Raw genomic sequence first — 27,784 nt, forward strand, 5'->3', positions numbered from 1 at the left:
TTAGCACCTGCTTCATTTCTGCCTCCCTCTCTTCCCCCTCTCTGTCTGCAAAAAAAACCCCGCTTATTAAGGCCTTTATTAAAATGCACCTAAATGCCTTGTGAATGCTGAGCAATTCCTGTCATCCATTGCGAAAGTAAAGCTTTTCATTAGAGACTGCGGTTTACGGCCTTGCCCGCAGCCGTTAGTTAAAATTAAGTTTGCCGTGATGACCACAGCAGAATCTGGCTGATTTAATTCGCTGTAACGCAGGTAGATGGCTAAGTGGTTTAGAAAAGCAACAGTATTTATTTGTTTCACCTATTTCTTTTTTTAATCAATGTAATCACTTCGCCGGTCATTTTCCGAGAGACTCCGGAGCGGGGTGTATTATGGGAGAGGTGCCTGCGGGGTGTTCCGTGAAACTGGATTTCTCGTCTCGTTGGTAAATGAGCGTCAAAGCCTGTCCTGTAGGAATGACCTTTAATTTGTCTTTTATTGGATAATCATTGGTGGATTAAGTAATTCCATGGAGAGATCCTGCTGGGAGAACTCCATCCTTGTTGTTTTTAAGATTAGGAACGCAGGAGACGTTGATACCCAGACCTTGTAGCAGCGTTAGAACACACATAATTTTCACAATACCTTTCGTCCTTTTTTTCTTTTAGCGATCCCTTTTGTCCTTTTTCGTCTTCATTTTGTTATTTTTCTTTATCTAGGTTTTCAAGTGTGACATTTGAAATAAGGTCACTGTCCAGTCACTGCTCTATCACCAAATCAAGCCAATATAACGGGTTCTTGTACAGCAGCCCAGGAGAACAAAGCGGGATGAAGGACGCATTTCAAATTTCTATGATGAGGTGGTAATGTGATCCTGATGGCCACCACAGGTTCAGAACATGCAGTGAAATGGAGGGTGGGATCGTAATCTGTAACCCTATTGGTGGATGTTATATACTGAACTAATGTAGGTTCTTAGTTCTTGTGGCATATTAACATTTTTGGACACTGTCTGGTCCATGTCTCCTAGAGTACAAAAGGCCACACTAAACATTAAGGATTCAGGACTTTATTAGAAACCCAAAAGATGAACAAAATGAATGATGTTTTTTAAAACAACACTGTATCGTAATTGTGAGCGTAAGGCGGCCAATTAAGAATGAATTAATAAGAAACACAAAACAGGAAGAACAGCAGTCTTTCTGCTGTGAGGAAGTGTCACTCAGCATCTAGAGTTCCAAGGGGCCAATTTGAAAGCAGTACATCAGAAGGCCTTATTAGCCGCAACACGGATTGAGCGGCACACCCTCCAATTACCATCGCTGATAGAGAGGCAGAGCACTCCCAACATGGCCTCTTTCTTCTTCTCTCACTCACTCTAAAGAAGTGGTGAAGCGTTGTGCTAAGCATTACAGCTCGGAGCAGTGAGGATTTAGCCAGACGGGGACGGAACCCCGAACCCGACCGACCTACAAGGTTTTTCTTGAGCTCTGAACAAGGATCTGGATCCCCTGGGCCCGAGTCTGGGATTTCAATTTAGGACTTGGTGAACTTTTGGTGAATGGTCTGCATAACACCGCACTGTAGTGGCGTTAGGCTAAAGTCCATTAAGTGGGACAATACGATTCGAACTAAACTCTGTTCATTTCGGGTTATCATAAACAGCCGAATATTTGCAACCTCTTCACCAATTACAGAGAGAACCATGGATCAATTGGATCATTTTCAATTCATCATTAATAGCTAATTGAGTGTTATTGAATATTGTCTAAAATGAAAAACATATAAAATAAATAAACTTCCTATAGTTAATCTTTTATTTTTTGTATACATTGCTCAAAGACAATAAGGGAACATAAGAATATAACATCCTAAATCTGAATGAATTAAATATTCTTAAATACTTTATATTGTTGAATGTGTGAACAATAAAATCACACAAAAATATTGATAATAATAAAGTGATTTGGAGTTACACTCAAAATGAAATTGGAAAAACACAGAACAGGCTGATCCAACTTTGATAAAATGTCAAAATGAGGCTCAGTGGTGTGTGCCTGTATGACCTCCTTACATGGTAAGGCATGGGCATGCTCCTGATGAGGTGGTGGATGGTCTCCTGAGGGGTCTCCAATAACGTCTCCAGACTCTGGCTTGTCTATCACATGTGCTCAGTGTGAACCTGCTTTCATCTGTGAAGAGCACAGGGAGCCAGTGTCGGATTTACCAATCTGTTCTCTGGAAAATACCAAAAGTGCTGCATGGTGTTGGGCTGTAAGCTCAACCCCCACCTGTGGACGTCGGGCCCTCATACCACCCTCATTGAGTCTGTTTCTGATCCTTTGAGCTGACACATGCACATTTGTGGCCTGCTGGGGGGTCATTTTGCAGGGCTCTGGCTGTGCTCCTCCTGTTCCTTCTTGTACAAGGCGGCGGTAGCGTCCTGCTGCTGGGTTGTTGCCCTCCTACAGCCTCCTCCATGTCTCCTGACGTACTGGCCTGTCTCCTGGTAGCGTCTCCATGCTCTGGACACTACGCTTACAGACACAGCAAACCTTCTTACCACACCTCGCATTGATGTGCCATCTTGGATGAGCTGCAGAACCTGAGCCACTTGTGTTCCATTTGCACAACAGAATGTGAAATTGATTGTCTATCAGTGTTGCTTCCTGAGTGGACAGTTTGATTTCACCGAAGTGTGATTGACTTGGAGTTACACTGTGTTGTTTAAGCGTTTCCTTTATTTTTTGAACAGTGTATTATATTTTCATTGAATAAAAAACATTGATGCAATTGAAAGTTTTAAGTTTAAAACAAAAATTTTGTTTGAAAGATCATTTAAAAAGAAAATAAAGTAATGCAAAAGGAATAAAATAATCATTAACAAACCCACATTTACTTACACCACATACTTTAATTGCTTCTTTAATTTGTCCAAATGCTCTCAGCTCTCAGCTTCAAATAATCGAATAACCTTCTATAAGGGATGGGCTAGCATTAGCGAACACAGCATCAATTGGAAGACAGAACTGTTGTTTTCAAATGACCTTTTCTGAATTACATTTACATTTACAACAGCATTTATCAGGGTTCAGTGTCTTGCTCATGGACACAATGGTAGTAAGGGGGATTTGAACCTGGGTCTTCTGAGTGTGTTACCCACTAGGCTACTACCACCCACTAAGCCTTTGAACATTCGAACAGTAGTATGTATTGTATGATTATTACTGTTTTGCTTAGGAATTATTACATTATTAACCTTTTTGTTCCCAAAAGCGTTTGATGTGATTAATTAAGTACAGTGAAATTTAGTTTGTTTTTGGATTTTGATTTTCAAGACTTTAAACTCGAGAGCAAATCAGTCGTTACAAATCAGCACCGGCACTGCGCTGCACTTTTCTTTTCTTCCTCTGCACTTTTAATTGGAGCGTTTACTTGGTTGTTTTCGGTTGAATTTAAGACACACTTGCTTAAGCAAATTGGTTGGGTGGGGAGCTTGTTCTGAGCTCGCTAGCGAACATGTCTAATCATCTTGCTGTCTCGGCACAGCCCTTTCTGAGTGCTTATAGGTCGCTCTCATTTCCACATCAGTGTAAAATGTGTACGTCCGTTTTTTTTATTTTCTGAGAGTTGTCTGTGTGAACAATAAAATCGTGTAAAAATTGGCCCAAAAGCTTATTTTCCTGACACTTTCGCTCTAAAAAAAAAAAAACAAATGGCATAAGCGGATGAATGAAGACGTGTTCTGTGTTTTTTTTTTTTTTCTTTTCTCCTTCTGTCAGGGTGGTGGAACACAGAGCATAATGACTCTGTGCTTTTGTCAGTGAAGATGCACTTCGGTTTTGACAACAGCATTTCATGGGCCTGCAGCGTCCATCATTGCCGCTTCCCTTCAATTTTCGCATTGCCAGTGGGTTCCGCACTTTACCGATGTCAATCAAGCGCGAGATTAAAGACAAAGGATGCGGCCAGCGCTACATTTCCTGTCAGGCCTGTGTGAATGATGCCAGAGCAAAGCGTTGCTGCTACTTTCTGCTGTTCAGTCCCACGGCGTAGGCAGTCTGCGTGAATTATGCAGAGGTTACAAAATATTCTTAGACGTCAGGTGAGTAATGGCAATAATCATGTATTGATTATCCTCTAATCACAGGGGCCACTGTGGATCCCAGTTACCTATTCCATTTCACATACAGCATCGTGTGGAGATGCTCCGTCTGTGGTGCTGATTCCTGGTGCCTTAACAGTTAAACTGGAAACAAGAACAGTCCACAGGATCTTGCTTCTCCTTCACTTCCATGAAATTTGGTCCCGTTGACATGCTGTCATGTACGCATTTGCAAGTGAAGTTTGCATTTGTAAAAAATAGCCTCTTTCAAAACATACTTTTGCATTTGTATTTTCTGGTTTTAATGGTCACAGCATGAATTGACAAGCATCTGCTGTCTATCTGGCTGCCGACCGAATCAGTGTATTATTAAAAATTAAAATTGTAATAATTTATATTATAAATTATATTATTAATAATTTTTAGTTGAAATCAGCAAAATCACAGAAAAATAATCAATTAATTTATTGCATTAATATAATAATGAATAAAAAGGAGCTATGGTCTGAGGTGCTGAGGGGTCACAATGTGAGATTTCATATGACCTTTGAACTTATAATGACTTCTGTTCCCTCAGGCTGCCTGCATCCCAGTGCTGCTCAGTAACGGCTGGGAGCTTCCTTTCTCAGAGGTCATCGACTGGAGCAAAGCGGTCATCATCGGCGACGAGAGGCTCCTGCTACAGGTACAGTGTCATGCTAGTCTGAGCTCATCTTTCACAATTCTCGCTTATTCTTTCATTGTACATTCATTTATGAACCGAGATTTGTAAGCAGAGGCGGGACCATACTGGGAAACAATGATTTATTAAACACGAAACAAAACAGGCATGAGGGCCAAAATAAAATTGGAAACAAAAAGGGGAGAACATAAACAAAGCCGCAGGCATGTGGCGATTGCCAGAACTGAAAACTACTGTACACACAAGTCGTCGCAGCCCTGAATGGCTGCTCAGAAGCTCCTTATAACCGCCCTGCTGCCATGCAGATTGGTGCCAGGTGCATCTCCAGCTGCACCCAATCGTGACACTTACGTTATACGTTATCCGTACAATGTGCTAAAAAATAACACCATCCCTCAGTGTGACCTCTGTCTCTGAATTCATCCTGTTGGCTCCATCTTTGTGTCTCCTGCACTCCCTCCAGCCTCTGTCTCAATCTCCTCATCTGACTTGGTACTTTCCACTCTTGAGAACAAGAAACACTGTACTATTTACTATACCACAGCAATGTAAACAACTGGTACATGTCCCCCAATGATGAACAATGTTTCAATGCTTTTATTAAGGTCATGTGCAATTTTAGCTTACATTAATTAGACTACTTTAGTCTTCCTTTTTAATCCCATCTACTGATACAAATTTTAAGACAAATATAGGTCAAAATGTATGATTCACCAATTATGATAGCAGCCAGATGAACAGCAAGAGAAGGAGAAATGATGAATGAACTATAGGCCACTTCCAGCCAAGAGTGGCCAGAGAACAGATTCACCCACAAGAGCCCATGTAGTATGGGTCTAAAGAGCAGAATATTTCTCTTTTCCGAAACCCTTTTTGGATTGTTGTATGAAGACATCCCCACTCTCCCAGTAATCACAGATCATCATAGAAAATCACTGTAAATTACATACAAAAAGCCAAAAACATTGAGACAGTTTTATGCACTTTAATCACAATTTTCCATTGTACTATTTAATTGTAATTTATATTTTTTAATCGTGACAGCCTTAGCTGTGTGGCTATTGGACTGACATTTTAATACTGTGCAGTGCCCAGAATGACAGACTGGCATTTAACAAATGCGATTGTGTCATCATGAAAAAAACAAACTAAATCTAAAATGTCCATCCAGAGTTTTCTGCAGAACACTGCTTTATATTTGCTGATATTGTGCTAGATTTGCTATAGGATATTGATCAAATTACAGCACATCATCCAGTCAGAGCAAGTGAGAAGGAGGAGGCTAACTGGGTGATCAGACGCCACAATACCTGGGCATATTAATCCAGCCCCACAGCTCCCACCCCTTTATCAATAAACACTGCCATTCATTACCGACACGTCCCACGTGAAGTATGGTATTTATAAGGTTTAATTACAGAACTTATTAGCAGCTGCTGCATATCTGGCCCTCCATGGCTCACAGGCAGAGGGGTAATTAATATAGCAAAAGCCGGGATTCTGAAATATGAGGCACAAAATGTCACCCAAGACATGAAAGTGAATGAGCACATTATATGCCGCTGGGGGGTGGGGTGTGTTGGGGTTTATAGAGGAGAGAGAATGGAGGGAATTGTCTGAACGGTTTTATCACGCTTTCCCCCATCCTCTCTCATACAGCTAACCCGTGAGACCCATCCTTTCCTGATTATTTTTCACATGGTGTGAGCATTTTTATATAATTTTACAACTTTAAAATGTGACAAACACAGTTATTTATTTAGACTGTGGCATTTTATTCATAAATGTCCGTGCGCCTTGTGCATTTTGCCATTTGCCTTACAAACAAAGTGGAGCAGTTTTCACTTTCCTCAGACCTACAGGTTGCGTTCGGCCTGCAGATACCACTTTTAAACCTGACTGAGGCGCCGTCACCGAGTCAGGGCGACCAACATCATTCACTCCGGCTAATGCCTCAGCCTGCAGACACAGCGCATTAGAGACGCAGTGGAAATGAATAACCGAGAGCCATTAGCGGCAGGCGTTATTAACCATGTTGCCAGGAGGAACAACAGCCAGGTCGTTTAATGAGTGGCCGGCTCCATTTGGCGCACATCTGCCCGGGACACAGACGACGGGTTTAAGGAAGAGCCGCCGCTCCGCGTCCTACGCGTTGGAACCGAGTCGGTGCACCTGGTGAAGAAACAGAATCTCGTTACATTCAATTAAACTGAGGAGTGAAGCGCAACCTCCAGCAGAACACAGCAGTAGTAGCTTGCAACACATATACTGTCTGTCTGTCTCACGGTCTCTCCATCTGTTACTGTTGCCTGACACTGTCTTCTCCCTCCATCAGTATTTCTCTCGTTTCTCTGTCTGTCTCTTTTTATCAGTCTCCCACATTGTCTGGCTGTCACTTTATCTATTTGTCCTTCTCCCCTCGGACACTATTTTTTTAGCGGTAAAGTACAAAGTGCCGCAATAATTGCAGCGGGGGGCTTGTTCACTAGTGTAAGGCCAAAGGCATCCTCAGGATTTACATGAATAAATCTTTAGGGATGTTTAGATCATATCAAAATAATTACACACCAACAAAACATGGTAGTTTGTTTCTCTTCTTCAAGATACAGATAACTACTGAGTAGTTCTTCCGGTTTTATCTATCTAATTAAATACTGCGGACGCCCTTCACCTTGTACTCGTGAAAATATTTCCCCTTTATCTCTTTCTGTCTTCATTTCTATCTTTTTTCAGTCTTTCTTAAAATGTGTCTGCCACTGTCTCTTTGTCTTACCTGTCTCTCACTCTCTCATGCAGAATCTGCCTGTGTCTGTCTCTCCATCAGCCGCTCTCTCTCATTCTCACTTTCTATTTCTCCATCGATCTGGATGTGTCTCACTGGCTGTGTCCATCTTTGCATCTGTCCTGTCTCTTCGTTTCATGAGTACACTCTCTTCTGTTTAGATCATAGCGTTTTTTATGCTGAGTGTGGCTGTGTGCATGAGTAGGCGCAGGAGAATGCTACAATATGTGTGTGTGCATGTCAGTTAATTAGAATTATTTATATCCCCCTTATTAATTAAAAGCTTTGTCTTTGCCTTAGTGTGTTGCTTCATTGTCCTGCTGTCTGCTCCCCTGTGGCCCTGTAATGTGGTCCCTGAACACTGATCGTATGGGGTCCCAGAGTCTCAGCAGCTTATTGGCTCTCCTGCTTGTATAATTCATCATTTGATGAGAGAAAAGTGGCAGCACTGCGAACCATACACACACACACACACACACACACACACACACACAGAGTTGAGAGAGAGAGAGACCTATGTTCATTGTGTGGGGAGTATACATCAAGTATAACAATTTAACCCCCCTCCTGTCAATGCCTCACAATGCAAAGCAGCTCAAGCGGTGTTGCCAGGTACACAAACATTTCAGCTGAAAACTGTTCAAAAATTTGCCGAGTGTATCTGTGAACTCATACACATCCACACACTTACACAGCCTCTGTATTGCTGGTATGTTTACCTTCAACACACTGACACCTCCTCTTTAGGAACATTTTATTGATTGATTGATTGATTGGTTTTTGCTTATTGTGCTTGTATTGTGGTTCCACAATCAACCGTGAGGTTTATCTTGTCGTTTAATACTGCTGCTGCACCGAAAAAGGTCATCAAGGCGCTGCGCCAACACCCAGATGAGGGTCCTGCTGTGACAGCACTCCACGGGTGAAAGACTAGCTGGGAAATGTCACCGTCCCTCCCGGAGCGCAGCCCACCTCGTCCCCAACCTCGTCCCCAACCTCATTCAATTTCTCACACTTGCCTCTCCTTCTTCTCCCCCTTTCCCCTCACATCTTCATCTTCTCCCTCTCACAGATCCCTTCAATTACCCGATCTGTGGACCATGACAAAATATTGGCACTCCGGCAACAGACGCAGTTCCTGTGGGACGCCTATTTTTCTTCGGTAGCCAAAATAGTGTTAACTACATTAGAGGTAAGTGTTCCCATTTGCAGAATCATTCGTTCAGATGTCGGGGAGCATGTGGTAATGGATGGGTTCTTTCAGGATATGAATTGATGGCCACCGCTGGGCCACGCCTGACGCAAAACATTCATGAGTCCGCAGCCCTGCTTTGACATTGTGTCTTCCTGACAGGACTGTTCGTGGACGGCCTCACGCTTTATTCTTTCATCCTTAGTAAGCTGTGTGCAGGCCGGACGCAGCATGCTGGTCGGGTCAGTACCGGCAGCCCACAGAATTGTGTGATTTTCCCAGGTTCCTCTCATCCCAGCACAATGCGTGCTGTTGTGTTAGATTTCTTGCTGTGGTGTGAGGTGACTCTGGTGACATGCACCGCTGTGTGCGTGTGTGTAACACAAGTGATGTCTGTCGCGAGGCGGCTGCCGGGGATGAGGTTGGCGGGAGTGTTTTCTATTTTAACCCGCCTCCCGTGGTCCCTCAGTAATCCTGGATGATAATCAAATTCATCTTATTTGTCCATCTTATTTCAGTCTTTTTCTACAGTTTTGCACAATTACACCAGTTGTTCAGAAAGAGATATTTGCCTTCCCTCTTTTCATAATTGAAAATATTGTTTTTAAGCACAATTCTGCATTGTACTTAAGAAAACAGTGAGCACCTGCCACTTGGTATGTGAGCTTTCGCAATGCATTCTGATATATTATTTTTACCCATCGTTCTCTAAGGCATGAGAAATGAAAAAAGTGGCAATGTGGTTTTATTCCCCATCCAGACATCCAGACTGGGCCAATGGTGACCTAGTGGGTAAGGAAATCAGAAGGTCGCTGGTTCAAATCCTGAACCGCCAAGGTGGCACTGAGCAAAGCACCGTCCCTTTCATGGCTGCCCACTACTCACTAAGGGTGATGGTTAAATGCAGAGGACACATTTCGTTGTGTCACCCTGTGCTGTGCTGGAGTGTTTCACAATGACAATCACTTCACTTCATTAGACAGCGCTACATATCTTATTTACTTTCACAGAACACAGAAGAAACACAGAATTGTTGACATTTTTGTTGACAGATTTATTAACAAAGAATAACTGAAATATCACATGGTCCTAAGTATTCAGAACCTTTCTCAGTATTCAGTAGAAGCCCCTTTTTGGTCTTTTGGGGAAAGATGCAAAATGTTTTTCACACCTGGATTTGAGGATCCTCTGCCATTCCTCCTTACAGATCCTCTCCATTTCTGGCAGGTTGGATGGTAAATGTTGGTGGACAGCCATTTCTAGGTCTCTCCAGAGATGGTCGGGGCTCTGGCTGGGCTCTGGCTGAGCTATTCAAGAACAGTCACAGAGTTGGTGTAAAGCCACTCCTTTGTTTTTTTAGCTGTGCCCTTACGGTCATTGTCTTGTTGGAAGGTAAACCTTCGGCCCAGTCTGAGGTCCAGAGCACTCTGGAGAAGGTTTTCATCCAGGATATTCCTATACTTGGCCGCATTCACCTTTCCCTCGATAGAAACACTCATCCTGTCTCTTCAGCTACAAAACACCACCACAGCATGATGCTGCCACCACCATGCTTTACTGTTGGGACTGTATTAGACAGTTGATGAGTGGTGCCTGGTTTTCTCCACATACCTGGTTTTCTCCACATTAAGGCCAAAAAGTTGTATATTGGTCTCATCATACCAGAGAAGCTTATTTCTCACCATCTTGGAGTCCTTTTTTAGCAAAGTCTATGTGGGCTTTCATGTGTCTTGCACTAAGGAGAGGCTTCCTAATCAAGTCCAATCATTACATTAATGAGAAAAAATAAACTTTAGTTATTTTAGCAAATGACTACAATATAACAAAAAATAAAAAATACTGAATACTTTCCGTACCCACTGTAGCTGCAGTAGCCAGCTAGGAAGGATTTGACTTGCAGCGCAAAGGGTTAAACCAAGAAATGTTGCCATTGACGTGTTGTTAACATATTAATGTTTTAACTTTGACAGCTCTGAAAAAAATAGATATATTGTTCAATAATATTGATTATGTCAACTCCACTGTTCTGATTGGCCCGTATTATATGAAACATGGATTTCCACTTTATGCTGCTTTTCACAATAGAAGTCCCCACTAGAAATAATTGCTTTGTTCACCCACCCGGTTAAGTTGTTCAACACAGGCAGTCTGGATGAATGGGTGTGATCACATATTTCCTGAAGCTTCCTTTCAGCATTTCCACTGTCTCTTAAGTGAAAGTGAAGTGGTTGTCATTGGGAGACACTACCGCACAGCACACTGTGACACAACGAAATGTGTCCTCTGCTTTTAACCGTCACCCTTGGTGAGCAGTGTGTGGGGACGGTGCTTTGCTCAGTGGCACCTTGGTGGCTCAGGATTCTTACCAGCCACCTTCTGATTACGGGGCCTCTTCCTTAACCGCTAGGCCACCACTGCCTTTTACTGTGATTATACTCTCAGGGTTCATTGGCCAACATCCACTTCATATCAAAGAAAAAAAAAATTATTTGGTTTAGTATCCGGACTTTAGCATAGCTGCAGCACAGCCATTACCTGTGCTGTTGGTTGGAACATAACTGACTCTGCATCAGAAACTTTTACCTGGAAGTCATTAATATGGAGGGAATGGGCCATTTTAGAGGAGCCTTTAGACGCCATACAAAGCAAACAGCACTGCCATCTGCGCTGCCGTTCAGTTCACAGATGATGGACACAGTCAGCGATTCTCTGACAATATCAAGGTGGCTACTGCATTCATTCAACAGCTATTAAACAGAACTGCAGTTGCTTGTGCATTATACAGAATTAAAATACCAATGAGAAAATCTCTGTTAATGATCAACTAGATGGCATTGCAATGAAGGTTATAATTAGTCTTTTTAGAAGAATGAAAGCAAATGCATTTTTAAAATAGTGCTAGATTAACATATTTTTAAATAAACCTTGAATAAAACGTAACAGTATTTAAATCTTGACTAAAAAACAACTAAAACCTTGATAAAATGTCAGACACTGTGCACACAGAGGGAATGTGGAGGATTTTTGTTGGTTTTGCGCTAGAAATCATAAATGAACACTACACCCTTGGGGGTGGATTCCCTGCTCTGGCAAATGGGGTTTATTTGCTAATTAGAAGCTCTTGATGAATTAGGACCAGCAGCCCAGAGTCTGAGAGCAAACTGGAAAACCAGTGTCTCGGCGAGAAAAAGAGGGACGTGTCCATATGGAGCCCCAACACTTCAGAGCCAAGAACCTTCAGCCAAAAGCCAGAATGGGTTCTATTTTAAGCCGCCTCCAGGGGTCTCTTGGCAACATCACACCAAAGCACCTTTGTAGGCTCTATTTTTTCATTATTGGATTATATTCCTTATTAATTTTAATTTGCTATTTTTTCATGTCCACGTACATGAATTCTGCACTCTATCAAAACTAATATTAAATATTAAAAAGATTGTTCGATTTAAATCCAGTTTTTAAGGCATGTTTAAGGCAACATCAGATTTTTGCATATATACACACACACACACACACACACACACAAAACCATGGCATAGATTGTTTCAGCTCAGTTCTCCCAAATCCATGTTTACTTTTGTAGATAATCCAGGACCGAGTGAACTCCCACATCTCTAGGTCCAGGCTGATGTGGAACTCGCTGCCGGGGGGTCTGTACACCCTGCCGGAGTTCTCCACCGACCCTTCCCTGTTCCCCTTCTACTTCTCCACGCTGGGTGAGTCCCCATCGCATGTCAATGCTGGCGTAATTACAGCCTGGCTGTTGAGATTATTGTATGTTAATTGCATGTTAATGGCCCAGTAATAGCATAATAATAGCAGGTGTCCAGATTCATTTTGTATGAAGGCACTTGGCAGCAAATAGAGCAGAAAGTCGGTTCAGTAGTGTGCAGGAAAGATAAACTTCTTTTTTTTTTAATTTCACATTGTTTACATTTGAGCTATCAATTGATTAAGATAAATGAATTGTATTAATCATAATAATAGGACATGGGATGTCGCCCATCTTCTCATTTGCATATGCCATGCTTGTCAGTAATTCAGACAGGTACAAAGAAAAATGAATTACAGAAGAAAGCTGGTGTGTATGGCAGGTGTCATCTCTCCACTGAAACAGACTCAAACCACTAGAGATCACCCCATCCCCAATCTCATTTCCCGGTTTATGTTGTCCTCACCGGCTCCCATCTCCCTGCTTTAAATATAAGTACGATCTATATCATTACTATATTGTACCTTGTGTGTGATATCATGTACTTTATGATGTACTTTATGCAAGCATTGCATGGGTTTCCTCCTGTGAACATTCTTCATGAACAGTTTGTATTGAAACAGCATTATTGTTGGAATTACTGGAATCAGAACTCAAATTGTCTGCAAACTTTATCAGCATCAGAGACCAGGCATCTCTATTTGGTTGAGTTTCATTAGAATGATCAGCCATCTTTTCTGTGTCTGGATTTCAGGTACCAGTTCTTTTATAGATTCACACCAGTGTAGTACTCTGCTTTTAGTTCTGCATGTTGAGGGACGCAGCAACAAAGCCATAACTCAGACGGAAGCTTGTTCCCTCTGCTGTAAATCAGTCACTCCACTCTGGAGGGGGTGGAGATGCTGGATTTGACACCACATACACGTTGCTATTCCAACCACCTGCAAAGCTGGATGAACAATAGTGTTAGTCACATGCAATTACCTTTTTTCTGCTTAAAGATGAAGCATGTAGTAGAAGATATCAATAAATTGTGAAGAAATTAAATTCAGTCTTCCAGCCATTGCTCATCAAAATAATCTGTGGTTGACCAGCAGGTTATATTGTTTTGTGAAACGCTCAGAAGCAGTTGTTGGCTAAAAAATATCTTTTTTTTTTTTTTTATATATATATATTTTTTTTTATTAACCTTTAAAACATCATGACACAAACTTACATCTAAAATGTGGCCATGTTTCATTTATACTCTTCTGAAAAGTTGGCAAAATGTCATATACCCCTTGAATTACTGTATGTCTGTGGCATGATCATGATCAAATAGTTGGTCTTTACCGTGTGTCTAGTGTTAAGATCACAGCCTGAACATTCATTTGTCTCAATGTTTATGGCTTTACGTGTTTCTTATGAAGCATTAACTTCTTATAAATTATGACTTGAGTATGTATTAAATGTAAAATAAATTATGATTAATTAGGCTTAAATAAAATATACTGAAAAAAAATTACATGCGTTAATCAATGCATATGGGCATTTCTGCAATGCTCTTGATGCTGATGGACTTTACTCCTCCAGCTGCTCCAGCTTCCTCCCACCATTCAAAGACATCCGCTGGTTTAGACTGACACTCTGTGTCTGATTGCTGAGACTCCAGCATCCCCACCAGCCTCTAATGATGAAACGAGTTTGGAACATGGACGGACGGACGTTTGTTGTCCTGTAAGGGCGATCAGGCTCACCGTGTTCAGTCAGCTTCTTTTTTTTTCCCTCTTGCCTGTTGCCAGCCTCCTGTTCCTGTTGTGAGCTTCAAAATACAGACAGGTTTTCCTCTGAAGCTGTTTTAAAAGTGCAGAAAGCTGGAGGGCTGTGAAGCCTTGCCAGCATGGAAAGAAAGAAGAAAGTTTCTGCCTTAGGTAGAGTACTATGATTTTCTTCTAAAAAAAAAAAAAAAAAAAAAGGGGGGGGGGTATTTTTCGTAATTGATTTTGTGATGTAAATGAGAATGCAAATGCTTTCTCCTATGGAGCTGAGACTGACATTGCTCAGTCGCTGGCGTTACAGACATCATTGTTTCATTGCCACCTTTGTGGTCGCAACTCAGTTGTTCAGTTAACAGTAGAGCTGTCAGGTTTAAACCGCATAGTTGATAGCGACAGATTAATCATTGTACACTTGCAAAACTTTTATTATCTTTTATTTGTCTGAAATTTTAATTGAATGCAGCTGCTGTTGAAATTGTACTTTTGAAATTTTTTTTTAACATTTTACTTCCACTTCTGCCAAAAACTGCTGTAACTCTTTTGATTTCTTAAATCCCTTCAAATGTCTTTTGAGCACAGCTTAACAACACTTTTATGGAGTTATGATTATTCGTTTTCTGTCTAGGATTTAGGTCAACTTATCCAGAGGATTCATATGTGAGTTCAGGGTGACCAAACACACATCAAGGTCAATATAGCATCATCAGTTCACCTTTTTTGCGTATTATGGACTATGTGAGGAAACTAGAACCTGCAAAAGTAACCCATGCAAACCTCATCCAAAGGCAACAAATCAGTCCCAGGTCTGGGTGCTGGGCACAGCATTAAATTCCAAGAACTTTACTATTTGATCTTAAATGATGAGGTATTGCTAGGCGGGTATTTTTGACCTTATACTAGCGAACAAGCCCCACACTTGGCATGTAGGACCCATCACCCGTTTGGAAACTGTCCTCAAAGCGTAAGTTAAAAACCGGAGAGTCTTTGTGGAAATATTCATTGCAGAGCAGTCAAGGAAATTGCAATTTAGTGAGGACTCAGTATTGAGGAGCTGACAGTGTTGCTCCTGTAAAACGTGAAAGCCCGTAACGGGGTGGCAGACAGGTTTAATGATCCGATCAGTTGGGATGAGAAGAAGGGAGTCCACTCTGCCTTTCACATCCACTGAGTCCCATTTAATCAGACTCCAACATCCTCTCACCTCCGGCAGCTTTACCATTCCCCCTCGCTGGTGGCATCAACTTGGCTTTCAGAAGCCCTGATAATTAAACTCTGATTCTCCATGGCCGCCTGCACTCGCCTGCTGCCGTAATGTCCGAGCACTTAAAAAAATGTCTCAAATTGCTTCATTTGCTGGACCAGACCGCCACAGTCCCTGACCTGTGGAGATGCTTCTTTTTCATGGCAGCACCCATTCCCATCACCCTTGTCAATATTAAAGAGGCCAGTTGAAATTAAGTAATTGTCACAGCACACGGGGACACAACCAAATGTGTCCTCTGCTTTTAACCATCACCCTTAGTTATCAGATGGCAGCCATGACAGGCGCCCGGGGAGCAGTGTGTGGGGACGGTGTTTTGCTCAGTGGCCCCTGGTGGACCGGGATTTGAACCGGCAACCTTCAGAACTGGAGCTTTAAAGTGGAATTTTAACACAGTGAAGACCAGCGCATGGGGCACAACCTGTAGGTTTTTATAGAACATCATGACCTGAAATGCTTTCAGAGCTACAGCTAACTAGCAAGCCAACACTTACTTTTTCTGTTTTTTAAATTGTGTGAATGCAGCTTTAGAGTTTGTGATTAAAGGTCCCAATAATTATTTTTCTATCGGTCTTAGTGTTCCATTAATACTGCATCTGGAATCTTTTTCCAAAATTCAGCCTTGGTGCAGAGTTAGAGCCACTTTTATCCAGTCCCGCAATGAGATTTCCCCAGGACACACAGTTTCAGTGTGTATAGCTTTAAATGCTAATGAAGAGGAAAGAGGCGGGACGAGGAGGATTGCGGCCTATAGAAGCTCTCTGAACAGCGAAGCAGAAAGGCCAAAGCACACTTTACACTTATCACCATGTCTAGCCACTGCAGGACCATAGACAGGCTAGGGGAACTTGTATTAATGTTAGATAATCTCACAAAGTGAAATTTTAATGTCAGGGGACCTTTAAGGGGCAGTGGTGGCCTAGCAGTTAAGGAAGCTGCCCCGTAATCAGAAGGTTGCCGGTTTAAATCCCAATCCGCGAAGGTGCCACTGAGGTGCCACTGAGCAAAGCACCGTCCCCACACATGCTCCCCGGGCACCTGTCATGGCTGCCCACTGCTCACTAAGGGTGATGGGTTAAATGCAGAGGACAAATTTCACTGTGTGCACCGTGTGCTGGGCAATCACTTCACTTAAGAGAATTAGTAGATTATACAGACTGTAGACTAGAGCCCAAGGCCAATTTTAGTGCGTCAGAATTTGATCCGACCAATACATCTTTTTAAAAGCCCAGCCCGTGCTCGACAACGTGCAGGGAAATGAGCGAGAGGTTAGCCTCCACCTCCCCTCCTTAGCATCTATTTTCAAATCTCTCTTGTGATAATTAAAACACATCACCTGACAATGTGACAACTAAAATAACAGAAATTGAGCCCAAACCCGACTCGGGTCAGTTCTACTCTAGACCAAATTGGGATCCCTGAAACGGGGACAGAGCAACCAGGCAAGAACATTTTTTATCTAAATCTAGAGATCTTTTGTTACTGTGATCTTTTTGTTACTCTCGAGAACATCTTTTAGTTGTGTTGAGGTAATAAGAATTTTTTGTTGTGGTCTCAAGATAACAAGGCCAAAAAGTTTTTCTGTTGTGTAGAATGATAAAAAAAAAAAATTACAGTACGTTAGCATAATGTTCCGTTAAAATGTTAGTATTCAATTGTAAAATACTGAGCTGATGCTTCTGCTGATATAACTCTTTAAAGTATTTTTATTAACTTATCAACAGCATATTGTTCAGGTAGATGAAAATAATGTATTTATCCTGAACTATGCCGTTGTAGATTAGGAGACTCCCAGAGCTCCCCTGCAGTCACCAGGTGACACCAATTCATGATTTGGGTGATTTCGTTTGAACTGATTCTGGTCTATATTTGTAAGTGCCTTGGTTTGAACTCTCGTTGTGTTAGTTGGGTTTGTTTGTGTGTCTGGCCATTGCCTGTTTCTTTTCTTTTATTAAAAACTCACTTTTGTCATGATGTCCTACCCCTGTGCCTCCTCAATCGCTCAGCATTTTCATATACATTTATCCATTTATAGATTACTATAACCTTTATTTTTACTTTGGTCCACATCAGATTTGAAGAACAGAGTTTGCATGTAACAAATACATGTAACAATAAAGGTTAGTGTATTTAGAATATTGTTACTTTTAGAGTACCTGACATTTTATTTGCTTCACATGTTCATTAATAGAAGCAGTTTGCACTTTGCACTACGCGTTGCTCATGGATACATAAAGCCACGTTCAGACAGACGTTTGAACTGAACTATAGAGATGCGTGACAGAAATGGGTGTCAAAAGCCTCCAGGCAAATATGTGTAAATTGTTTTATTAAATCTGGGAGATTTGCGAGGCGCTTAAAGCAGTTGTCGGTGCGAGAGCACATCTTAGTGTTTTTTCTTTCTTCACCCTGCTCTTTCAGATGTCTGTTGCTGGAAGACACAGACAGTGATTTTCATCAAACTTTATACTGATGCTTGTTTGGGCAAACAGCCCTCAGTATAGGTTTCAGGTAAAAATGAGGCTGATGGGGCGTCACCTCCCCTCCTCAGCCCTCATCTGGAGGGCCTATCTTTAAATAGAACTTGAGTGGGTCTCAGCGGAAGGGCAGGGTTCAGAGCTCCATGTCAAGGAGATGGATTAGGATGCTGTTAGTTAGGCCTGGGCCCAGTTAGGCATCCATCCAGAAATGTGAGGGTGTGTGTGTCTGTGTGTACACCTGAGTGAAAGAATTAAACTGCCGTGTGCGTCAAAGACACACAGTGTGAGTGTGTAAGGGGAGAGTGTTAACGCCGGGTGTCTTCTGCAGGTAAAAGCCCATCGCTGGAGTTCACGGCTGTGGTCCAGGTGCTGACCCCTCTCCAGTCCCAGCTGCAGCCTGTGGTCAAACTCATCATCGCTGTTGCCAAATCCAAGTTCTGTGCGCAGGTGAGGCACTGGGCTCTGATCTTAACTACAGCTCAGAGGGCTGAGTGCACCAGAGGACACAGAACTTCCTCTCGCAATCTGCTTCACCTCTACACATAAGATACCCGCACCTTTGGAAAGCGTTCACAGTGCTTCACTTTTTCCACACAGCATCATTCCAAAGCCTGAAAAAGTTCTGCACACAATACCCTATCACAAGGGAAAAGGTTTAATTGAATCATTTGCAAGTTCATAAAAAAAAATCTCAAAACAAAATCAACTGTAGATATGAATTCAGAGGCTTTGCTCAGCACATTTGGCAATAGGTAGGACAATCACTCCACTTTCCAAAACCACTTGGTCCTGTTTGTACAGATACACCATTCACTGACACAAATTCACCTAGTGTTCATGCCCATGGGTGGTTGGGGAAAACCAGAGAACCCGGACACCAACACAAGGAACGCTGAGCTGGAGGTGTAAGACCACATTGCCTAGAGGCCTGACTCAGTACATAATTTAGTTTTTTCGTGGTCTGAGAGTTCTTCGGGTACCTTTTGGCAAAACTGAACTGGTTGATGGAGTGAATTATTCATTGAATTATTCAGAAAGGTTCTCCGGAGCAGAGCTTGAGCTCTGTCAGAATGACCATTGGGCTCTTAGTCACCTTCAGGCAGCTGACTCTAGGAAGAGTCCAGGTGGTTCCAAATTTCTTCTATATGAGTTCATTTTTTAGTGTCATGGTAAAGCCTTTGAATGTTTATGGGTATTGTGTGTAGAATTTTAGACTTTTTTAAACCTTTATATTTATTTACACACTCTATATATTAGTGCTAATTCTAACATAATAGTTTAATAGTTTAGTCATACCAATTGGAGACAAGCACTAAAATAAAGTGGCAGGTTTGAATTGGTTCACTGGTGGACTTAAATTACAGCCCCCTTTTTTCCTGTTATGTGTGACTTACTCTGTCATGCTGTTACAGTGCCAGCTGATCTAATAAGTGGTGGGTTGTTTCCTTAGATAATAGTGCTGTGGAATTGTGACAAGCCCTTACCCCCTAGGAGCAAATGGCCCACCACCTCCGTGCCTATCACCGTCATCGAGGGAGAGAGGAAGGTAAGTGCAGGTTAGCGGTGCAGACCATATGGCCGAGTCACTATTGCAGGCCTGTGATTTAATGTATATGGGGGGGGTCCTAAGAGTGAGTTTTTAGTGATAAGTACTGTGCTATTATGTTAGTAGTAGTAGTCTGTTAATACTGTTGAATTACAGACACCACATTTAAAGCCTCAGAATAGCTGATGTCCCAAATGTCCCAATATTGGAAGTGCAATGTTATACAAATAAAGGAACACATAGAAATGCATGTGTCTACCTTCCAGCCTAAAGCATGCAATTTAGCCTACGCACTTATCCGGAGCGACTTATAATCAGTAGTGACAGGGACAGTGGCTTAAGTGTCTTGCTCAGGGACACAATGGTACTTGGGTTTGAACCTGTGACTTTGTGGTTTGGTTAATAGGAGACTGTGTTTCCCACTATGCTATTACCTCCAGAGTATGACATGACCTAAAACATCATGAAGATGGTTTGTAAGTGAGACAAAGCACGTTTTCACTGTTTGGATAGATCGTCCATTTACTCAGGATCATATCCGCTACAAAACCCAAGCATGCAGATAGACTATCATTGCTTTACTCCGGAATTGAATATGACATTTGTGAACACCCCCAATGCACTATTCCTTAAGTAGCACCATGAAAATATCCCACTTAGTTTACAGTCAGCCAGCTGCATAAACCAGTCAGGTGAAAATGGAGTTATAAATACACACTGTAAATGTCCTTTAAGTCCCTCTTGAGATTTTCTAAGAAAGCCTTCTGATGTCCGAACTGCAATAAGTAAATACGGTAGCATTTCCCCCCTTTTTTTATATGTGACTTCGTGGTTCATGTTGATAAGAGTGGTCAGTTGAGGTTGTAGCAGTAGACCAAGCTCTCAGATGCAGCATAACGAGACAGTGAACAGGGTTCTCTGACAGATTCTGGAAATATGTAGCGTTTTGGACATTTCTTGTCCAAGTGATGCACAGCGGGTGGTTTTTTAATCTCATTTATGAGTTACAAGCTCCTGACAGTCCTCTTGTATCTCATGATGCGGATTTAAGGGGGATTTTTACTGTCGCCTCTCGTTAAAATATTAGCAGAATTGGAAAGATTTTTGGCAGACTCTTAATACACACAATGCAGCAATTATAGGGTTATAATTAATAAAAAAAAGTGACAACCAAATGCGGCTGTTTTTTTTTTTTTTTTTTTTTCAAAATATTTTTAAAAATGTGGTGTTAGCTTACAAAGGAAATATAATATGCAATATTTTATAATAACAAGACATTGTTCCTTTCATTTGCATAAATGAAATTCATCTGTGTTTGTTAAATGGGACAAATTAATCTAAAATATCAATTAATTGGATTAATGACTTCATTGAAATCGTATTAAAAAATACATTTTAATACAAATTCTTTCTGCATGATTTGATAATTTATTAGTTGCAAGAAAGTAACAAGTTATACTATACAGCAATTACCTGGATTTATGCCGAGAGGACAGCTATTTAAATATCTTTTAAATATTTTTCTACCTAATGATACTCACTGCTGCATGTTGCTTAGGAGCAGTGTCTTTGTAGATAAAGATTCTTTGTGCATTTTTTTTAATGCAGCACTTATTATTAAATAAGGGGTGAACCATGTACGGTCATTAGTGTGCAGGCATGTGTTCTTGTAATTTATTCATGTCTCAATATAGCACTACCTTGACTCTATTATTTTTTCATGATTGAGTACAGAACAGATGATCTTATGGTTTGCAAATATTTAATTAGCCCATTTATAGCAACTCTTCTTTTATTTTTTATGTGTGCAACCCGTGTTATGTTGTCCTGTATTGGAGGCTGCTGCTTGGCTCCGTTAGTTTGTGTGTCGGGTTGGGGTGATGCAAGGACACTACTGGAGCATGAGTAACTCCCACGAAGCTCTCACAGCATCAAATTCTTCCCTCAGCCGACGCCTCCCCAACGCAGAATAATCACCGTCATTACAAATGACAGGTGTTAGCATGACCTACTCGCCCTAAACTTTCCCCCGCAGTCCTTCTAACAGCCGCATCCAGCCGGCAGAAGTCATTCGATAAGTTATTCATAAATCCGCCAATATCATGTTTGCTTCGCGTGGGGAAAGAGAACGGTTTTAGTATTCTTAGCAAAGTAGTCGTATCGATCTGAAACTGTCGGCTGGATCATTTCTCAGTGCCGTTGTCTTCTTGCCACTATAATTATATTGGCTGTCAGTCAAAGTTATCGGCCATGCAAAATGTGCACCGATGGACTCCAGTTATCTGTGCTTTTTCCACCTTTATATTAATATTTCTTCCCTTCAGTTGAAGAAATACATGGGCCATTTAATTAGAAATTCATCTCTGCTAAATTCATCAACACCCCAAAAATTGACCTCACCTCACATGAAGGGTTAGAGGATGCTTAAAGCAGACTGTACGTGGTAACAAATTCCCTTTAATGTAACGGGCATTCAGTTTGAGATTTAGATTAAGATTACTCTAAAGCCTTTTTATCCTGCACTTTCGTACAATCAAAAATTCTGAAATTATCAAATAAAATTATAATAGAAAAAAGGGGGTATTAAAGCCAGAGCAAATTATGGAAACTTGAAAACAAAAACAATGCAGAATACACACACATGCACAACACAACCCCGTATTCGTGGAGATGCATGAAACGAAAAAAGTCCTGCTGTTCAACTTCATGTACACTTTCATCGACAAGTACAGCTGAGAGCTGAATCGCCCACGCAAAGCACACACACACACATACACACACACACACACACACACACACACACACACACACACACACACACATGCCTTGCTTTTTCCATTTCTACCCCACTGGTCAGGCCCAGATTTGTTTTTTATTGGATCGCAGGCGCTCAGTGTCTGAGCTGGAAGACCCGGCGGCAGGACTTCTAATTGATTCCGTTTGTGTTCTTCCATGAACACAGGGCGTGTTTTTAAAAATGTTGTTATCTCCGCCAAAGACAACAATGAACTGCATCTCCAAAAGGTCCTAATTGTTCTCCTGGAGTATTGTAACGCAGCAACGGAGTCTCCTCATTTCTGTCTCTTGGCTGCAGATGCCCAGCTGGGAGGAAACGCCCAGGTTAAAAGGCTCAGAGCTGCTATCTGAGGACTTCCAGACTCTGCCTGCAGAGAGAAACGCTGGAGCTTTGCCACCTTTGTGCATTATTTCCCAAGTATCCTTAGATATCCTTAAAATGACAAACAAATCTGACCCAGATGATTGACCTCTTGGTACAAGAGTAAATTACATAGCAACATTTACAAATTTATAACATAATACTGAGATAATACACTCCCTGTCTTTTGATGATGGCAATAGTGAACAAAGAAGACATGAAGGTAAAAAGAGGAGACTCTGAAAAAACAGATCATCAAACATACTTCGCTTTCTCCTGCTACAAAAATGTCTAAATATGAGTCTTGCATTGGATTCTTCAACATGGCTCCATCTTATTCTCTATAACTACCACAGAGCTGATGTGTCTAAACCATTTGACTTGTAGTGAAAGAAAATGTGTGTGGCCTATTAATCTGCAGGACCTGTGACCTTAACATCATTTTAGATTCTTACTACAACACTGTGTCTAATTCCTCACTAGTTCTTTGCAATCAACTTGCATACACACACTGACACACGTAAAAATGACTTGATGAATATAAGATATAACATGAAGAGGAAGCTGGCCTGTAAGTCATAATTCCAGTGAGGAGTATCCAAAGGTCAAGCTTTAATTGATAGACCCTCAAATGTTTTGAGATCTATTCCATCCAAAGGACACTCACACTTTTGACCGCCATCAATTTAAGCATAACTTTTTCTTTTCCCTGCAGCCTTAGCAGATGGCAGGCTAATTAATACATTTCACTCATTAATTTTAGTATCTTATCTGGATGGTTTCTTTCCCTCTCCTAGCAGCTATATCTATGCAATTCTGAACACAACAGAAGCAAAAAAGCATATGTTTAATTAATGTGAATGGATTGGTTGCTGGGTTCTAGGGCATGGGTCGTGAACATCAGTGTTCCCAGCCGCGTTGCAGAACCAGCCAGAACTCCTTTGGCATGTTCAGTGGGGGGGCTCTGTGTTTGGACAGGGGGTTTGTCAGGCTGAGATCCGCCAGTGGCAGCGCAATCTGTCTTTCATCATACATTATTGATGTAGGCCACGGAACACCAGAAGCACTCCTTCCCACCGGACCTGAACCCCCCCAACTCATCACAAGTGGAGGGAGAGGAGAGAGGAGCAGAGAGGTCTGCAAAGCCGACAGCAGACGACCCAACCCACTTACTCCACTGCTCATCGAATTTATCCCTGGAAAGCAGAGTTTTAAAACTAGATCTCAATGTGACTGATTAAATTTAACTGGCCGCTAATGGGGCAGAATAGGGCTGGAGAAAGCAGAGGGTGGGCAGTTCTGGACGAAAGCCCAGGAGAAACAAGTCCTGCAGGGAGTGTCCTGCTTTTATCTTGCCTTCTGGAGGTATTTTCAGTGTTTAATACTAGTATGGTGTTGCATAAACCAGCAGAATAATGCAAAAACATTCCACAATGTCTTTGCACAGCTTTGTCCATACCAAGCTCCTTGCTTGCACCTATAATATTTGTGCCACAATCAGATTGCATCAGTTTTACAGGACCTCAAAGTGCAAAGAATTATGCAGCTGAATATATCCAAAGATTGACCTCGATGTTTACTGCTCGTGAACTCATGCAACTGAACATAATAGCCCATTTTTTGCTCTCAGTATGTCCTCCTCTTGTATGCCTTGTGGTGACAAACCATGGACCAAAAACATGCAGAGCCAAATGAAGGGGAGATCTTGAGGCGTTCAGGTGAAAGATTCGCCTTGTGTTGCCTTTCCTGTCTGCCACCCAATTTACTGCAGGTCACACATATATGGATCACTGAATTGATAAGCAGTTTGCCTTTAAAATCCACAAACCGGCATAAGGTGACAAACTTGGTGTTTGACCTGCTCATGGTGATGGCGGTAGAGCAATGAGACTGTTTTTTGGCAAGGTTGTTGGGTCCTTTTCTGTAGGTGTTGACCTGGAATGCTGGAGGCGACCTCCAACAACCATGAGATCGTCTTCCAGGATTAGATTTGAGCTTCTTTGAAAGGGCTGTTTGTGGATATTGGTTGGTTAGTTTGGAGGGCTGACAGCTCCTTTGCAAAGGCTGAGCTTTGAGTAGCTCTCAGGATGACATCCTTGGTTTGGCTTAGTTCATCTGGGGCGCATGGTAAGTCACATTGGTGCCATTCTTTGCAATTTCTGTTTTGGAGCAAATGGTTATAAGACTTAGCAATGTGTATAAGGATACTCCTTATACCAAGGTGTCCCAAGCTGTCAATCATCAGGGTCTCGGACGCATGCATAAAAAATGTATAAACTTTGCTAAATACATGTATGAACATATTAAATCACCTAGAAAATATTATAAAGCAAAAATATAATCTACATAGAATTGTCTAGCAGAAGGGCCATTTTGCGTAATACACCGCCTGCTGAGACTCACGTGAGACACTGACCGATACGCACCCAGGTCATGTAATATGTCGTTTTAAACCTTAGAGTGTGTAGAATTGGCAGAGAGAGCTGTCACTCAGTTTGACAAATGCGTTTGGGATCAAATTTGAACTCCAAATCGTCCTCAGTATGAATGTGAGAAGTTTTGTATGACTGAGAAAAATTGTATTTTGTGAGCAATTCTTTAAAAGTCCTTTAAGTGCATTCAAATAGCTGTTTGGGGAGTTTGTTAGCTAGTTTAAGAAATAATTACACCTCAACAAAAGGCTATCATTGGTGCCTCAATGCCCTCCATCCAAGAACCAGGAAACAGGCAGTGAAGATCATCACAGATCCCTCACACTCTCGACACAGACTTTTTGATCTGCTGCCCTCTGGCAGAAGATACAGAAGTCTGCAGACCAGGCCCATCCGACACAGGATCTTTTTTTTTTTCCCCTTGCCATCACCCCCCTAAACTACTGAACTGTTACCTACTCACTAATGCAGTCTGTAATCTTTGTATTTTTTGTGTATATATAATTTTTTTTTATATTGTATACTGTCATTGTTTAGACCATTGTACAACAATTGGCCACCATCGGCCGGAATCAAATTCCACACAAGTATAAACTGATTCTGAATATTCAAGATACAAATACCTGAACAAGCCTCATGCATAGCACTGCACTTGAAAAAAGTGCCTTAATTGTCAATGTGCTAAATTTCAACTACACAAAGTGCAGAACAAAAAGTTCAAAGAAGAAGCTTTTCCTGTCGCCATGCATGAAGAAGACACTATGCATCTTCTAGGACGTTAACAAGAAATCCAAATGAGCAGGAAAATACTGCAGGGTATAGTTAGATAGCCTTGCTTTCTGCCTGTCTGAGCTACAGATAACTAGCAGGCAGCCTTTTCCCATTCACTTATAACACTGCAGAACAATATTTGATATGACACTGACGAGCATTGCCCCTCTGGGCTGCATTTTAATGGTACACACACACTCGCTGATGAGACCCATTTTTACAATGCATTTATTCTATTAGCATAATGTTCACTCTGGTGAGATTCTAAATGTTCATGATGAACATTTCTTTATCATTTCACTCGTGTACATGTCAGTGAGAGAAAAAGAGAGAGGAGAGGAAGGAGAGATTTGGGACAGACTCTGATGATGTCCTGCAGTCAGTCTGGAGGATTCAGTGAGTAACATGAGATAGGAGGACGAGTGAGGGGGGGAAAGATGCCACAGCCTCACTGGGAGCTCGGTATCACATTATATTCCTGCCTGGGGGGAGAATGCATTAACACTGGCCAGAGACAGGAAGATGAAACCCCAGTGATGTGCTATCTCTCTAGGGCCGGCTCTAGGAGCCCGGAAGTCACAACACCAGGCAGCAGGGCACCTTCAAGCAGGATCAGGAGAGCAGTGGTCAGTCCAAAGGACACAAAGTCCCCACATATGTCCTTTTGCCTTTAATAGTTAATAAAAGAAAAGGGTGGAAAAATCTCAGAGAAAGAAGAAACCTGCAGTTAAAGGCAGGATTATGAGAAGATCTGTGGCACTGAGAAATGTCTGGCTGTCGTGATAACCCTGGTGAGAGGGTATGTAGGCAGTAGATATGAAAGAAGAGGTGCAATGGCAGCCATTAAATCTTTACACAGGAAATGCAGTTTTTAACCATTAATGGCTAATGGGAAGAGCTGCATTGAAGTGAGGAATAAGAGTGTAATGTAAAAATTTGGCAGTTTTTCTTTTTCAGTGTGTATGGGCCTATATAAATTAATCAAAATTAACTAAATTAATCAAATTGAAATAGTTGTTATTACCTGACATCCGCATTCACACAAAGCAGAAATGCATCCTTGTAAGTGGTCACATGACCATCACCGCATGGGCTTTAGTCAAAAGTCACAATAGAGAAATAATGAATTTAGACAAAGTTTAGCCCAGATGCCAAGTTCCTATGGCTATTCTAAGACTATTACAGCTGAAAATGGGTCGCATCATTTAGATTTCAGATCAGGGTCTTTTGCTAAATAGACCTATGCTGCCGTTTTTGCAAAGAACACTATTAAATATTTCATATCCTTAATTATGAGTCAACGCCTTGATTAAGCTTGTCTCATTTAAGCCAACGTCTAAGCCCAGAGGATCAATCCTGACCTGGCAGTGATCAACTAATATTGCTTATAAAAGCATCTCCTAAATATTCTTTTCTGTGAAAAGCTCTCATTAAGGTGCCGTTAAGCTTAATTTATTTAAAACCCAACTCACTCTTTCTGAATTTTGGGAATTAAGCTCCAGGTCTACTCATTACTGGAATATGTACCTTAATGCCTCTAAAATATATCAGATTGAACACTTTAATTCTGTACAAACAACCTTTGTCTGCTTTTCTATGTTTAGTTTGGTAAATAGAAGCCATTGTCTATTTACATGAATAGATTAAACAAGATCTGATTGGTAGTTATCTCTATCTTGACGAATTGAAACTTACTACCCTTTTTTGATGGTGTGCAATTATTTCTTTCACCCAGAACAAGTGGTAGTAGCCCAGTGGGTAAGTCACAGGTTCAAACCCCTCTTACTACCATGATGTTCCTGAGCAAAACACTTAACCCTGAGTTAGGGCTGCACGATTATGGCCAAAATGATAATCATGATTACTTTAATCAGTATTGTGATAGTGATTATTAATCACAGGTAAAACGTGTTTTAAAAACAGTAAATGAA

At 41.5% G+C, this 27,784-nt stretch overlaps 1 protein-coding gene across 4 annotated transcripts in view; it reads left to right on the forward strand.

Moving 5' to 3' along the window:
* Positions 1-27,784, forward strand: part of LOC114763427 (exostosin-1) — a 217,719-nt gene that overhangs the window by 173,224 nt on the left and 16,711 nt on the right. For all 4 annotated transcript variants that reach the window (XM_028953118.1, XM_028953119.1, XM_028953121.1 and 1 more), the window contains exons 4-8: positions 4,662-4,769; positions 8,621-8,740; positions 12,321-12,453; positions 18,276-18,394; positions 19,398-19,493. In XM_028953118.1, the coding sequence (XP_028808951.1) occupies positions 4,662-4,769; positions 8,621-8,740; positions 12,321-12,453; positions 18,276-18,394; positions 19,398-19,493 (576 nt within the window). The remainder of the gene's footprint in view (positions 1-4,661; positions 4,770-8,620; positions 8,741-12,320; positions 12,454-18,275; positions 18,395-19,397; positions 19,494-27,784) is intronic.

Source organism: Denticeps clupeoides, chromosome 14 (assembly GCF_900700375.1).
Source record: "Denticeps clupeoides chromosome 14, fDenClu1.1, whole genome shotgun sequence".
NCBI classification, from domain to species: Eukaryota; Metazoa; Chordata; class Actinopteri; order Clupeiformes; family Denticipitidae; genus Denticeps; species Denticeps clupeoides.